The sequence below is a fragment of the Oryctolagus cuniculus genome, chromosome 2 (assembly GCF_051225735.1).
Source record: "Oryctolagus cuniculus isolate XC-2025 breed Fujian yellow rabbit chromosome 2, ASM5122573v1, whole genome shotgun sequence".
NCBI classification, from domain to species: Eukaryota; Metazoa; Chordata; class Mammalia; order Lagomorpha; family Leporidae; genus Oryctolagus; species Oryctolagus cuniculus.
In genome coordinates, this window is record NC_142868.1 from 35805216 (window position 1) to 35820381 (window position 15166).

Below are 15166 nucleotides of genomic sequence, written 5' to 3' on the forward strand. Positions count from 1 at the left end.
CAGTGATTTTGTGAGTATTAAATGAAATAATACACATAAAGTACATAGGACAAGACATGGCATGTGTTAAATGCTTACTGAATTTTAGCTCTTACTGATGGACTTTGACATGTTATTTTATTTAATTGATGACATAAATATAAGGAAGGATGTTTTAACAGATTTTCACTATGAGAATTTGATACATATAGAAGAATATAATCATGTACAAATATATGTAAGTTAGAAAATAGAATAAAATTAATACCCTGGAATTTAGGGCTCAATCTGAGACCCGTCCCTTCGTGGTCATACCCTCACTCTCCTTTTGCCCCATGTGTCCATGTGACTGTCCCGAATTTTGTGTTTAAAGATTTAAAAAAGAGAGTCCCTTTACACATTAGTATATCACTGCTAGTTTAGTTTTGCTTGTTTTCGGACTTTGTTGTGATAATTTATTGTTTGTATTCTTTTGTGACTTAGTTTTTCATTAAATTTGGTTGCCAAGATTCTTCCTAAATATTGGTATAGTGTCTGGTTCAGTAATTGTCATGGAGAGAATTATAATACATACTATTCAGGGCAGTTGTGAATTAAATGAGTTGATGAGTTGTTAAGTGCTTAGAGTAGTGCTTGGCACACAGTAAGATCTCAAAGATAGCTGTTAGGTTTATTATTCACTGCTGTATGAAATGTTGTATGGCTAGGACATGGTTCCTGTATCTGGCCCCTTGCTGATGAACATTTGGGCTGTTTCCACCGTTGCTGTTCTGAGCATTTGTACCTCTGCCCTGTGCCCTCTTTCTACAAGCAGTGGAAGTATTGCTCTGTACCCTGGCCAACATTACATTTTGTCATATTTTCATTTTGCCTCATCTGATGGTTGTGAATAGCATTTTGTAGTTTCATTTGGATTCTGTGAACAATTTGTCAGACATCTTTTCATATTTTTATGATTGGTTATATTTCCTTTTCTGTGGAAGTTTTTCTTCTGCTTTTTTTTATGATATTTATCTTTGTTTTGGAAGAATTTTTTTTTTGGAAGAATTCTTTAAGTATTTTTGATAGTAATCCTTTGTTGATTTTGTTTGTTGGAAATATCTTCTTTGTATTTGAGGCTTTTGTTTTTTTTTCCCCTTTTTAATGGGATTCTTTGATGAACAGATGTTTTGAATTTTAATTTAGCAGCATTTATTCATTTTTTCTTGTGTGATTGATTATGTCTTGTTTAAGAAATCTTTCTGTACTGTAAAAATATTCTTCAGTGTCTACTATGAGTCTATAAAAGTGCTAACATATAAATGAATACTCTGCTTGGAATTGTTTTTTGTTTATGATTGGAGACAAATTCCAGTTCCTTTTATTTTATTTAATGGTTTTTTTGTTCTTTTTTGGAGGCTGGGGTGGGGTGAGGGGAAGTGGGTGGAGATTGCCTGGTTGTTCCAGGACCCTGGGACAGTTAATAATCTTCCTTTCTTTGCTAAGTATCTCTAGAACAGTTCTAAGTGGAAAAACTGTGTATACTTGTTTTTCCTTTATTGTAAAGGAATGCCTATAAACTTTCACCATTGAGTGCAATATTTGTTATGTTTGTTTTATCCTTTAAGGAAATTTTTTTGTCTTAGTTTTCTAAAAGGGCTTGTGATTTTCATCAAAAATTGAATTTGTTATATGCTTTGAATTTTGAATATTGGATTTGTTATATGTTTTTTCTTTAGATTCTGAAATGGTATTATAGTTTTTTCTTTAATCTATTAATGAGGGGGAATAAATAGCATTTGTTATGTTTACTCTTACTGTCTTAGGATACATCCAACACAGTCTGTTGATATTTTATCTGTCTTTACACATTGTTAGATCAAGTTGGTGAGCATTAATTAAGTTTATAGGTTAGTATGAAAGCAGCTATATAATGTAAATTTGTTTTAATAAACTTTACAGCAGAAAATATGGGCGCAGAACTCAAAGCTCCACTTAAAGAACCTCTCCAAGTAAGAGGTAAATATCCATTTTATACTATTTTTCATTATGTTGGTGTTTTGAATTAAATACATAATATTAGTATATAGGGAGCTCTTTTTAATTCTATTATTCTAAGGTATAATTCATTTTTACTTTTATTTAAGTAGATTGACCATAAAGATTTAGTCTACTTTCAGCATGGAAATATAACAGAAAACTATGAATTAATAGGTGGCAGAGTAGAATGTGAAATAAATAGATGATAGTTTGAAGCAGAACTTCTTGTTGTTTTGCTTTTGTTCTTCAGATGTTTGCTTAAGTTATTTTTTTATGTAATGTGACCAAAGCCTCACTTAATAATGATTTGTTAACATAGAGCAGTGTTCTATCATTTATAACTAGCAGACTCAAATTGATTACCAAGTTGGTATTTTGTTACTGTTGTCTCTGGCCTTTTTTTTTTTTTTTTTTTTTTTTTTTGACAGGCAGAGTGGACAGTGAGAGAGAGAGACAGAGAGAGAAAGGTCTTCCTTTGCCGTTGGTTCACCCTCCAATGGCCGCCGCTGCAGCCGGCGCACCGCGCTGATCCTGGCAGGAGCCAGGAGCCAGGTGCTTTTCCTGGTCTCCCATGGGGTGCAGGGCCCAAGCACCTGGGCCATCCTCCACTGCACTCCCTGGCCATAGCAGAGAGCTGGCCTGGAAGAGGGGCAACCGGGACAGAATCCGGCGCCCCAACCGGGACTAGAACCCGGTGTGCCGGCGCCGCAAGGTGGAGGATTAGCCTATTGAGCCACGGCGCCGGCTGTCTCTGGCCTTTTTATGGACAATATGATAGTTGATAACAGGAAAATGATTCAGTAGAAGGTAGTATTTTGCATGCATACCCTGTAATGTTTGACTGATAAAATTGTTTGTTAGTTTCAGTTTTGTTACATTTTGTGAATTAGTCTGAAACTTTAAAAAATTTTTATTGTAGTCCATTTAAATAATGCCTTATATACATTATTATATATAACCAAAACAAAAGTTTTCACAAAACAGTTCATATTCTTAATTATATATTATACTCTATTTTCTGTTTTTTTGTTTTGTTTTTTTTTTTTAAGATTTTATTTATTTATTTATTTGAGAGGTAGAGTTATAGACAGTGAGAGGGAGAGACAGAGAAAGGTCTTCCTTTTGTTGGTTCACTCCCCAAATGGCCGCAACGGCCAGAACTATGCCGATCCGAAGCCAGGAGCCAGGTAATTCTTCCTGGTCTCCCATGTGGGTGCAAGGGCCCAAGCATTTGGACCATCTTCTACTGCTTTCTCAGGCCGTAGCAGAGAACTGGATTGGAAGAGGAGCAGCCAGTACTAGAACCGGCGCCCATATGGGATGCCAGTACTGCAGGCGGAGGATTAACCTACTGCACCATGGCGCCGGCCCCACCTGTTTTCACTTTTTATAAAATACTGATTTCACCCCACAATGTGAAAAACACTAGACTAGCCTATAATATTTAATTAAAACTCCAGTTCATTTTTAGTTAGAGCCTAAGCAATTTAAATTATGTTAAGTTGATTTAGTCAGACTGAAAATACCTATACAAGGTAACCATTAGACAAAGGGTTGGCATTTTGTCATCAATATTAGATGAATTATGGACATAAAAGCTAGATGGGTACAAATATAATTCCACCCTGTTTTGTACTGGGATAATTCTTTTTTTTGGTATCATTCAATGCATCAGGAAAATGTTTAGTTTTTTAAATATAATTCATTAGTGCACTCACTAAAGTATCATCATATATATTCACCTTTTAGCGTGTATATTTATTTTCTTATGTTTTTTTGTTTAGTCAAAGCAGTCCTTAAGAAAAGGGAGTATGGATCTAAATATACTCAAAATAATTTCATCACGGGGGTCCGAGCGATAAATGAGTTCTGCCTGAAGTCCAGGTATAGTAATTTTTAAAAATGTAGTAGTGTATCTATCTAAATAATTCAGATAACCATTTTATTTCTTAATGTGTCACCTGCTGCCATTCATATGTGGACATTTACTGCTGATTTCTTTCTAAATTGAAGAAATGTTTTTATTCAGTCAAAAATGTTACAATTGTCAGGTGACTAAACTGAATTCTCCCTTAACCTGAGCAATTCTGTTCTTAGGGTCTTAAAAATCACAGTATCAAGTTCTCTGAAACTTCTGTATCATACAGAATCTTGAGCATTATATTGTTATACAGTGGCATTGCAGAGTTATCAGTAAGATTATTTGCATATCGTATATTTTACTTTTTAAAGTTTTTTAATAGCAAAGTTGAGTAATTTTGTGAATTATATTTATAAATATTCAAATTCCAAATATAGTTTCTAATGAGACTAAGTTATTTTACTTCTTTGTGGTATCTTTTGTCAATAATATTTTTATAGCCTTAAAGATTTATTGAATTTAATATTGCCATGAATTAAATTTTTCTCCCTCCTTTGTGGCTAGTTGGAGAAATCAGGTAATCTACTTCTTCCCCTGCCTCCTTTAAGATCACACCCACCATGGTGTAGTACCTAGAAATAAGTATTCCTATTACAACTTTTATGATTTTCATAATATTTAAAATAACAGTAAGAACACTGGTGTAAAACTATTCCATTTCACATTTAGTTCTTAAAAGAATTTTGTGGGGCCGGCGCTGTGGCGCACTTGGTTAATCCTCCGCCTGCGGCGCCAGCATCCCATATGGGCTCTGGATTCTGTCCCGGTTGCTCTTCTTCCAGACCAGCTCTCTGCTGTGGCCCGGGAAGGCAGTGGAGGATGGCCCAAGTGCTTGGGCCCTGCACCCGCATGGGAGACCAGGAGGAAGCACCTGGCTTCTGGCTTCAGATTGGCGCAGTGCCGGCCGTGGAGGCCATTTGGGGAGTGAACCAACGGAAGGAAGACCTTTCTCTCTGTCTCTCTCCTTCTACCTGTCAAATAAAAAAAATTAAAAAAAAAAAAAAAGAATTTTGTGAATTAAGTGGATCAGGTATTGCTGTCTGTATATTCTAGGCCAGGAAACAGATTAAAAGACATTAATGATTTGACTTAGTCCATTGAGCGAATCAGTGACAGAGAGGGAGCTAGTTTTACATAGCTTTTGATATTTTGTCCAAACTTTTTTTAAAAAATATTTCTTTATTTATTTGAGAGGCAGAGTTATAGACAGAGGGAGAGACACAGAGAGAGTTCTTCCATCTGCTGATTCACTCCCCCAAGTAAATGGCCGCAATGGCCAGAGCTGGGCTGATTCAAAGCCAAGAGCTATGAGCTTCTTCTGGGTTCCCCACATAGGTGCATGGGCCCAGGCACTTGGGCCGTCTTCCATTGCTTTCCTGGGTATTTTAGCAGGGAGCTGGATCAGAAGTGGAGTAGCCAGAACTTGAACCAGCGCCCACATGGGATGTTGATGCTGTAGGTGGAGGAGGCTTATCCTCCTATGCCACAGCACTGGCCTCTCACCTAAACTTTTTAATTTTTTTTTTTATTTGACAGATAGAGTTAGACAGTGAAAGAGAGAGAGAGAGAGAGAGAGAGAGACAGAGACAGAGACAGAAAAGGTCTTCCTTCCATTGGTTCACCCCCCAAATGGCCACCACGGCCGGAGCTACACCAATCCGAAGCCAGGAGCCAGGTACTTCTTCCTGGTCTCTGACATGGGTTCAGGTGCCCTAGCACTTGGGCCACTCTCCACCACCTTCCCGGGCCATAGCAGAGAGCTGGACTGGAAGAGGAGCAACAAGGACTAGAACCCGGTGCCCATATGGGATGCTGGCACTGCAGGCAGAGGATTAACCAAGTGAGCCACGGCACTGGCCCCTCATCTAAACTTTTTAACTGACATGTAATAGCTGTCAATTTCTTGAAAATATAGGTTTAATTTCTAGAATTTAATTGACATGTTATGGTCTCCAGATTTCTAATTTTTAATTTATTTTTAAAAGGCTATTTTAGGGGCTGGCACTGTGATGCATTAGCTTAGTCCTCCACCTGCAATGCCGGCATCCCATATGGGCACCGGGTTCTAGTCCCCGTTGCTCCTCTTCCAGTCCAGCTCTCTGCCGTGGCCCGGGAAAGCAGTGGAGGATGGCCCAAGTGCTTGGGTCCCTGCACCTGCATGGGAGACCAGGAGGAAGCGTATGATTTTATGTATTTATTTATTGAGAAGTAGAGTCTAGATAATATTTTTATGTAAAATGCCATCTTTGAATTGATCTTTAAAAGCTATACAGATCTGTATTCTTTTAAGATGAGACTCTACATAGTTGCTTTTATCTGCCCTTAGTAATCTTTTTAAGCTCACAAACCATATACACTTTGTTTGAATAAATTAAACATGTGTCTTTCTCCAGTGATCTAGAACAGCTTCGAAAAATCAGACGACGAAGTCCCCATGAAGATACCGAATCCTTTACTGTGTACTTGAGATCAGATGTGGAGGCAAAGTAAGAACATAGTCTTGTAGAATAAAAGTACAAACCAAATATAGGATTTATATGAATAAATTTTAGACAGATTCAGACTTTTTCAGATAGAATTGGCTTTTTTTTTTGAGAGTAGAGTGAAGTTTTATTTAAAAAAGAAGAAGAAAAAGACTCCAAACAAACAGAAGGGCTAGTAGTAAGAAAGACCAAGCCCAAGATAGAATATTTTAAAAACAATGTTTTTGTATTTGCAAATTTGTTTACCTGCGAGTTACCTGTAAACTAAACACATATTGTAATTTATAAGAAAATTTGCTGTTGAATTTACTCATATTTTTAGATTTGATTTAGAAAAGTTGCTCAAGTGCTCTATATTTTTCCAAAAGGGACTTATACTTTATTATAAAATTCTCATATATAGTTCATATGTAGATTTTGAATATGATTATGTTAAAGTCATTGAAAGTCTGCATTGCTGCTGACCACATGTGTATGCACAGATCTTTGGAAGTTTGGGGAAGCCCTGAAGCTCTTGCCAGAGAAAAAAAGCTACGTAAGGAAGCAGAAATAGAATATAGAGAACGTAAGTATATTCAATTTAAAATTTAGTTAATTGAGAAGTGACTCGTAGGTAAGAACTGTGCCTGTGGCAACTATGTACTCTGTGGTGCTTGCACACCTCTCAGCCTTGGCCCTGTTGGTTACAGCAAATACCAGTTCCTGTACTGGGATTCAGTTATTTCACAAAAGACTGGATGCTTTATTTTTTTCCCCGTAGCATTTTTTTTTTAAAGATGAGAGGAAGAGAAGCTACAGGTTGTAGTTTCTATAAGATATATGACTATTAAAACATATGAAAATGATAGAAGGGACAGTAACTGCTTTTTTACAGAAAAGTCTATTAATTCAGCTACCACTTTAACCTAATATGAACCATAAACTTTGCTTGGTGGTTTTGAGTCCTGGCTATTCTACTTCCCAGCCATAGATTTACTCTCCAAATGCCTACAATAGCTGGGGTGGACCAGACTGAAGCCAGGAGTCAGACACTTAATCTGGGTTTCCTGCATGGATACAGGGACCCAGATACTAACCCATCATCTGCTGTTTCTCTGGGTATGCATTAGCAAGAAACTAGAATTGAGGATAAAGCTTGGGACTTGAACCCAAAAACTTCAGTATGGGATGCAGGTTTCCCATGCAGTAGCTTAATCACTGTGCCAAATATCTGTACCTCTTGTGTTTTTAAAAATGAAGAATTTGGGACCAGCTTTGTGGTATAATGGATTAAGCTGTTGCCTTCAATGCTGGCATTCGATATGGGCACTGGTTCAAGTCCCAGCTGCTCCACTTCTAATCCAGCTCCTTCCTAATGTGTCTGGGAAAGCTGGGGGAGATGGCTCAGGTCCTTGGGCCCCTGCTATCCCTGTGGGAGACCTGGAAGATGCTCCTGGCTCCTGGCTTTGGTCTGTTCCTGCCCTGACCATTGTGGCCATTTGGGGTGTGAATCAGCAGATAGAAGATCTCTCTCTCTCTGTCTCTCTCCTTTTCCATCTCTCTGTCTCTGTAACTCTGCCTTTCAAATAAATAAAAGAAATTTAAAAAAAAATGAAAAATTTGTTTTCATAATGGGTTTAAATAACTCATTTTTTGTTAAAGATTTATTTATTTTTTTGAAAGTCAGAGTTACACAGAAAGAGGCAGGGAGAAAGAGAGAGGTCTTCCATCCTATGGTTCACTCCCCAGAGCCAGAAGCTTCTTCCAGTTTCCCACACAGGTGCGGGGCCCCAAGGATTTGGGCCATCTTCTACTGCTTTCCCAGGCCATGGCAGAGAGCTGGATCGGAAGTGGAGCAGCTGGGTCTTGAACCAGCACCCATATGGGATGCCAGTGCTTCAGGCCAGGGTGTTAACCCGCCGTGCCATAGCGCTGGCCCCAGTAACTCGTTTTTTGATAACTGATATTGAGAAAAGAATCTTACCAAATTGACTGTACCTCAGTGCAAGTCCAGATACCCCCACCTCCTTTTTTTATTTGATAAAAACTACATATAAGACAATTTACCATCTTAACTATTTTTTAATGTATAGTTCAAAAGTGTTAAGTATATTCACATTGTTGTGAAGTAGATTTTCAGAGCCTTTTTGTCTTGCAAAATTGAATCTATACCCATTAAATAACCACTGACTCTTTTCCCCTCACCTTAACCTCTGGCAACAACCATTTTGCTTTTTTTCTATGAATTTGAGTACTTCGGATAACTCCTAAGAAGAATCATCCATTATTTCACTGGATTATTTCACTTAGCAAATTATCTGCAAGATTATTGCATCTTGTAGCATGTGAGATAATTTCTTTCCTTTTTAAGGCCAGATAATATTCCATTGTTTGTATCTTCCACGTTTTCTTTATTCATTTATCCATCAGTGGATGTTTGGGTTGTTTCTCCTCTTGACTATCGTAATAGTGCTACTGTGAGCAAAGTGTGCAAATAACTCTTCAAGGCCCTATTTTCTATTCTTTTGGATACATGTGATTACTAGATTATATGGTAATTCCATTTTTAATGTTTTAAAGTATCTCCATCTTGTTTTGTATATTTTGTAAAATGATTGCACCATTTTATGTTCCTATAAACAATACACAAGGGTTCTTCACATCCTTGCCAACACTTGTTCTTTTTTGTTTTTAATGATTTGTTTATTTGAAAGATAGAGTTACAGAGAGGTAGAGGCAGAGAGAGAGAAAGAGAGAGAGGAGATGTCTTCCATCCACTGGGTTCACTTCCCAGATGGCTGCAATGGCCAGAGCTGTGCTGATTCAAAGCCAGGAGCCAGAAGCTTCTCCTGGGTCTCCCACACAGGTGCAGGGGCCCAAGGACTTGGACCATCTTCTGCTGCTTTCCCAGGCCATAGCAGATAGCTGGATCGGAAGTGGAATAGCCAGGACTTGAACCAGTGAAATATGGGAAACTGGCACTGCAAGCAACAGCTTTACCTGCTACACCACTGCATCCCCCCCCCCCCTTTTTTTTTTGACAGGCAGAGTGGACAGTGTGAGAGAGAGACAGAGAGAGAAAGGTCTTCCTTTTTGCCGTTGGTTCACCCTCCAATGGCCGCCGCTGCAGCCGGCGCACCGCGCTGATCCGATGGCAGGAGCCAGGATCCAGGTGCTTTTCCTGGTCTCCCATGGGGTGCAGGGCCCAAGCACCTGGGCCATCCTCCACTGCACTCCCTGGCCATAGCAGAGAGCTGGCCTGGAAGAGGGGCAACCGGGACAGAATCCGGCACCCCAACCGGGACTAGAACCCGGTGTGCCGGCGCCGCAAGGTGGAGGATTAGCCTATTGAGCCACGGCGCCGGCCTTCCCCCCCCCCTTTTCTTAGTAGTAGCCACCCTAATGGTGTGAGGTAATACCTCATTGTGGTTTTTATTTGTATTTTTTGACAGTTATGATGTTAGGCATCTTTTCATGTGTTTCCTATTTGCATATCTTTGGAGAAATGTCTATTGAAATCCCTTGCCCATTCTTTAATGGGGTTGCAAGTCTATATTTCCTATAATTTGATATGATTGCTGGGAGCTAGCAGAGCATATTTAACTTGGTGTTTTAGGGCTGGGGCTGTGGCGTAGCGGGTAAAGCCGCCACCTGCAGTGCTGGCATCCCATATGGGTGCCGGTTCAAGTTTGGCTGCTCTACTTCCTATCCAGCTCTCTGCTATGGCCTGGGAAATCAATAGAAGATGGCCCAAGCCCTTGGGTCCCTGCACCCACGTGGGAGACCCGGAAGAAGCTCCAGGCTCCTGGCTTCGGATAGGCACAGCTCCGGCCATTGCGGCCAATTGGAGAGTGAACCAGTGGAATGGAAGACCTCTGTCTCTCTGCCTCTCCTCTCTGTGTAACTCTGACTTTCAAGTAAAATAAATAAATATTTGTTAAAAAATTAACATAGTATTTAAGAGAATAACTGTGTTAGTCTAAACTGTGACTAGTTAAGAATATGTATTAACTAAATTCATTTTGTAATTCTTATAGGGCTATTTAGAAACCAAAAAATATTAAGAGAATATCGAGATTTCTTGGGAAATACCAAGGTAAAGAAATCTTTATAATAAGTGTGTATGAATTTGACTACTGTAGAACCCTCATATATTAGTAAAATCTTGATATTAATCTATTATGAATTCTAGCATGTCTGTGATCTTAATTCGATTTTCTTGAGCACACTGGAATTTACTGAATTATAGTCTATTCATTTCTGATTTTCTTCAAATTTTAAAAATGGGAGTAAATTTTCTTTAAATTGTAACCATGTATGAACCTTAAGCATGTAGCCATAGATGAAGAAGACTTTATTTTCTAAAGTTTTAGTAGGATTTCTCACTCATGTATACCCTGAATTTTCTTTTTACTCTCTATTGCTACTTCTAACTCTGATTTAATATTCATGCTGCCAACTCTCTGCTTGTACCAATAAACTTTACACAGTTGTTTGAATTGTCTTTTCTTTATTATGTGATTGTACAAAATGAATAGACACTCAATATTGTTTGCTTTACTGAATTTACATAGTATACTCACTCTCCCACTATTTGAAATGTTACTGTAACATTATCCTCTCTCTTACCAAATTCTTAGAGCCTCACTATTCACTCCTTGGCTGTTGACATTGCTTCATACTCCATGCAAAAAATATATGTAAAGTAATTTGTAAAAATACATCATCTTTCATCATCAAACTTATTAACTTATTCACATGTATACCAGAATGCTCTGCTTTTCTTGTTACTAGAAGGAAGTTAATATCAGGACACATATAGAAAGTTTATCCTTATCATCTCACAACCTTTTCTCTCCTGATCTTTGTCTGGTTGGGCATTCATGATCACCACTCCACTGAAATGGCTCACCAGCACTTCCAACATGCTAAGCAAGCTATGTAGAGTTGCCTTTCCATCCATTTAAACTTGACTAGAAGGGCTCTTCTATTAAGAAGTTAATCCTGGCCGGTGCTGCGGCTCACTAGGCTAATCCTCCACCTGCGGCACCAGCACCTCGGGTTCTAGTCCCGGTTGGGGTACCGGTTCTTTCCCAGTTGCTGCTCTTCCAGTCCAGCTCTCTGCTGTGGCCCGGGAAGGCAGTGGAGGATGGCCCAAGTGCTTGGGCCCTGCACCCTCATGGGAGACCGGGAAGAAGCACCTGGCTCCTGGCTTCCGATCAGCGTGACAGCCTTTTGGGGGGTGAACCAATGGAAGGAAGACCTTTCTCTCTGTCTCTCTTCTAACTGTGCCTGTCCAAAAAAAAAAAAAAAAAAAAGAAGTTAATCCCAAAGTGAATGTTTGGGCTAGCAGTTAAGACACCCCATCCCACATCGATAGACCTAGATTTGATACTTGTCTCCAGCACTTGACAATACATACCCTGGGAGGCAGTGCTGTCTTATGCACTTTGCCTAGGTACAGAACCATGGGAGAACAGACTAGAGAATGAATACCAAATCCTAAAATAGAGATCTAAGGATTCTTTCTTTTTTATTTTTTTTTTTAACTTTTATTTAGTAAATATAAATTTCCAAAGGATTCTCTCTTAAACCTACTGTTTACCTACCTCATTAAACTTAGCCTATTAAGACCAGTAGAAGGAGAGGAAATCTTTGTGTAAGAGGCAGCAGTATGGAGGTGAAGGCTGAATCCTCTTCATGGAAATTAGAGAAGGTAGAAAGAAGTATTCAAGGGCCCACCACCTTGTGTTCCTCCTTCTTGGAACACCTTGTTCTCAGGGGGTGTGAGATAATCTTTTCTAGTTTTGAAACAAAACTCTTTGTTAATTCCTCCTCCTCTCTCTCCTTTGCAGAGGGTTCTCCTTTATTCAACCTCCAAGTATTAGAAATTAGTTACGGACCCTTTCTGTACTTCAAATCCATTAGCAAGTCTCATTGGTATTTTCTGTAAATAGATTCCTAGTGTGACTGCTTCTCTCCATGTACCTTATTGAAACCTTAGTCTAATCAGCTTCTATCTAGTGTACCCTTCTAACTGATCTCTCCACCTTTTGCTTTTTGTCTACATTGTAAACTGTACCTTTCAAAAACATAAATCAATCAGATGATGTCAGGTTTCTAATTAAAATCATCCAGTGCTTCTTTCTGACATTAGAATAAAATTCAAACTTCCTGGTATAGTCTACAAACTCTTGTAGGATATGGCTTCTTTCTACTTCTCTGTCCTCAGTTCCTTCCATTTTCCTTGCTCTCTATGCCTTAGCTTCAGGCTTGTCTTTGTCTTTTGTCCACACCAAGCTTCACTTGGTACATACTCTGCCTTAAACATTATTCCACACTCTTTTCTGTTTGCTTCCTTCTCATGATTAATCTCCCTGATTCTTCTGACTAAAATAAAAGTAACTCCTACCACGTCCTCTGTTCTCCACCACATTAGTGTCTCTCTTAGTGCTGTTTTATTTCCTTTATTGTTTATGGATGTATTCTTTGTCTTGTACTGGAGGGTAAAAACTATGCAGGTGGGGACCCTATCTTGTTTACTGTTGTACCCGCCCCAGCATCTAAAACAGTACCAGAAGGCTATATAGTACTTGTATTTTAAGTATTTCCTGAACAAAAGATGAAAAAATACTTTAATAGAAATGTAGGATGCAGTAGTAAATTTGTTGCATGGTGAGTATTTCTGTGTGGATGATCAAAAAATGCTGACATTTAGCCAGATATGAAAGAAGATTGATAAAAATTGGGTAGATTTTGGTGGAAGGTAGTAGCATTCCAGGGAGAGGAAAGAAAATCCATAAAGAAGTAGATATTCAAGAAACAACAAAAGAAAATTTAACTCGAGAAAAATATTTTCCCTGAATATGTTTCTCTGGTTGTTTTATTACCTTTGTTTTGATCACTTCTGCCAAACAAATGCATTATTTTTGTGTTTGGTTATTCATCTGCAGAGAGCAGTCAGGAGTTAAATAGAACAGCAAACTTGTTGGCTTTGGTTGTTCCTTTTTAAAAAGTGAATACGTTGCTCAAGAAATGAAAAAATTTTTGAGTATATAGATTTTGTTCGGTTCAATATGTTTTTATCATTTTATTAAAATGGTTTCTTAGGTAGCAGACTTGGATCCTTTTTAAAAGTATCAAGGTTGGCCAGCGCCGCAGCTCAATAGGCTAATCCTCCGCCTGCAGTGCTGGCACACCGGGTTCTAGTCCCGGTCGGGGCACCGGATTCTGTCCCGGTTGCCCCTCTTCCAGGCCAGCTCTCTGCTGTGGCCAGGGAGTGCAGTGGAGGATGGCCAAGTCCTTGGGCCCTGCACCCCATGGGAGACCAGGATAAGCACCTGGTTCCTGCCTTTGGATCAGTGCGGTGCACCGGCCACAGCATGCTGGCCATGGCGGCCATTGGAGGGTGAACCAATGGCAAAGGAAGACCTTTCTCTCTGTCTCTCTCTCTCACTATCCACTCTACCTGTAAAAAAAAAAAAAAAGTATCAAGGTCATGAATTACAAGGTAACAAAATAAAGTCTGGAAAATGATCCAAATGTGTTTTCAATTTCCATCTTCACACTTTTTAAAAGAAAATTTTGGAGAAAAATATTTCACTCAGTGAAATATTAGTTGTTCTGAGGTTTTGACAGAGGAGGAATTTTCGGGTTTGTCAGGGCTCCTGTTGTGGTGCTTTTCTGGGAAATTTTGGAAGATTCTTTTTTTGTTGTTTTTTACAGCCACGCTCTGGAACAGCATCAGTGTTCTTTAAGGGACCAGGAAAAGTGGTGATGGTTGCCATTTGCATGTAAGTACTGAAAAACAAGCCCTTTAAATGGCAGTGTGTTCTTTTTAATGTGTATATTCTTTGAATATGTAAGTTCATTACTTGGTAGCTCGCTCAGAGTTAGAAGTTTATATTGTTTTACAAGGAAGTTGAAAAAGTCTTCATTAGTTTTAATAAAAGGGGTGGGAGAGAAGTATGAGTCCATATAGACACCCGTGCTTGTGCTCTGTGTATTTTTAATGTAGTTTGGATCTAAGAATATTTGCTACCAGGGGCAGGTGTTCTGGCACAATGGGTTAGACCACCACCTGGAGCATCAGAAAGCTGTTCTGAGTCCCTGTGACTCCATTTCCTGTCTAGCTTCCTACTAATGTGTCTGGGGAGGCAGTGGATAATAACTCAAGTACTTGAGTTCCTGCCACCCAGAAGAGAGACCTGGATAGAGTTCCTGGCTCCTGGTTTTGGCCTGGTCCAGTCTTGCCTGTTGAATGAACCAGTATTTGAAAGAGTGTTCTCGCTCTCACTCTCTCTCTCTCTTTTTTTCCAAAAAAAGTTTTTAAGATTTTATTTTTTTAAAAATTTTATTTGAAAGAGTAACAGAGAGCGCGCACGAGAGAGATCTTCCATCTGCAGGTTCACTCCCCAAATGGCTGAAGCCAGGAGCCTGGAGAGTCTTCTGGTTCTCTCACATGGGTGCAGGGGTCCAAGCACTTGGGCCATCTTTTGCTGCATTCCTAAGGCATTAGCAGGGAGCTAGATCAGAAGTTACTTTGACCAAGGTTGTTTTTCAAGTAACTAAAACAGCTTGAGTTATAGCTACTGAAGAATATTTTTGTGCTTATTTTTCTCCCACTTACCCTGGAAGAACATAGTTGATATTGTACCTCTTTCATTTTCTTTCTGTTTTCTTGATTCCTATTGTTTTGTCTGTTATTTGTTTTGCTGATTAATATATTTTAAAATACAAGAAGGTATATATAGTTCAGGTATTTAGCTAGTGGTTAAGACACTGG

At 39.0% G+C, this 15166-nt stretch overlaps 1 protein-coding gene across 2 annotated transcripts in view; it reads left to right on the forward strand.

Moving 5' to 3' along the window:
* SLC30A9 (solute carrier family 30 member 9) overlaps positions 1 to 15166 on the forward strand; it is a 75256-nt gene that overhangs the window by 23399 nt on the left and 36691 nt on the right. The window contains exons 3-8 of one of the 2 annotated variants that reach the window (XM_002709279.6): positions 1921 to 1977; positions 3783 to 3882; positions 6313 to 6405; positions 6885 to 6967; positions 10419 to 10477; positions 14107 to 14174. In XM_002709279.6, the coding sequence (XP_002709325.4) occupies positions 1921 to 1977; positions 3783 to 3882; positions 6313 to 6405; positions 6885 to 6967; positions 10419 to 10477; positions 14107 to 14174 (460 nt within the window). Of the gene's footprint in view, positions 1 to 1920; positions 1978 to 3782; positions 3883 to 6312; positions 6406 to 6884; positions 6968 to 8240; positions 8727 to 10418; positions 10478 to 14106; positions 14175 to 15166 lie in introns of those variants that run through there. The other variant, XM_089327157.1, reaches the window with a different exon arrangement.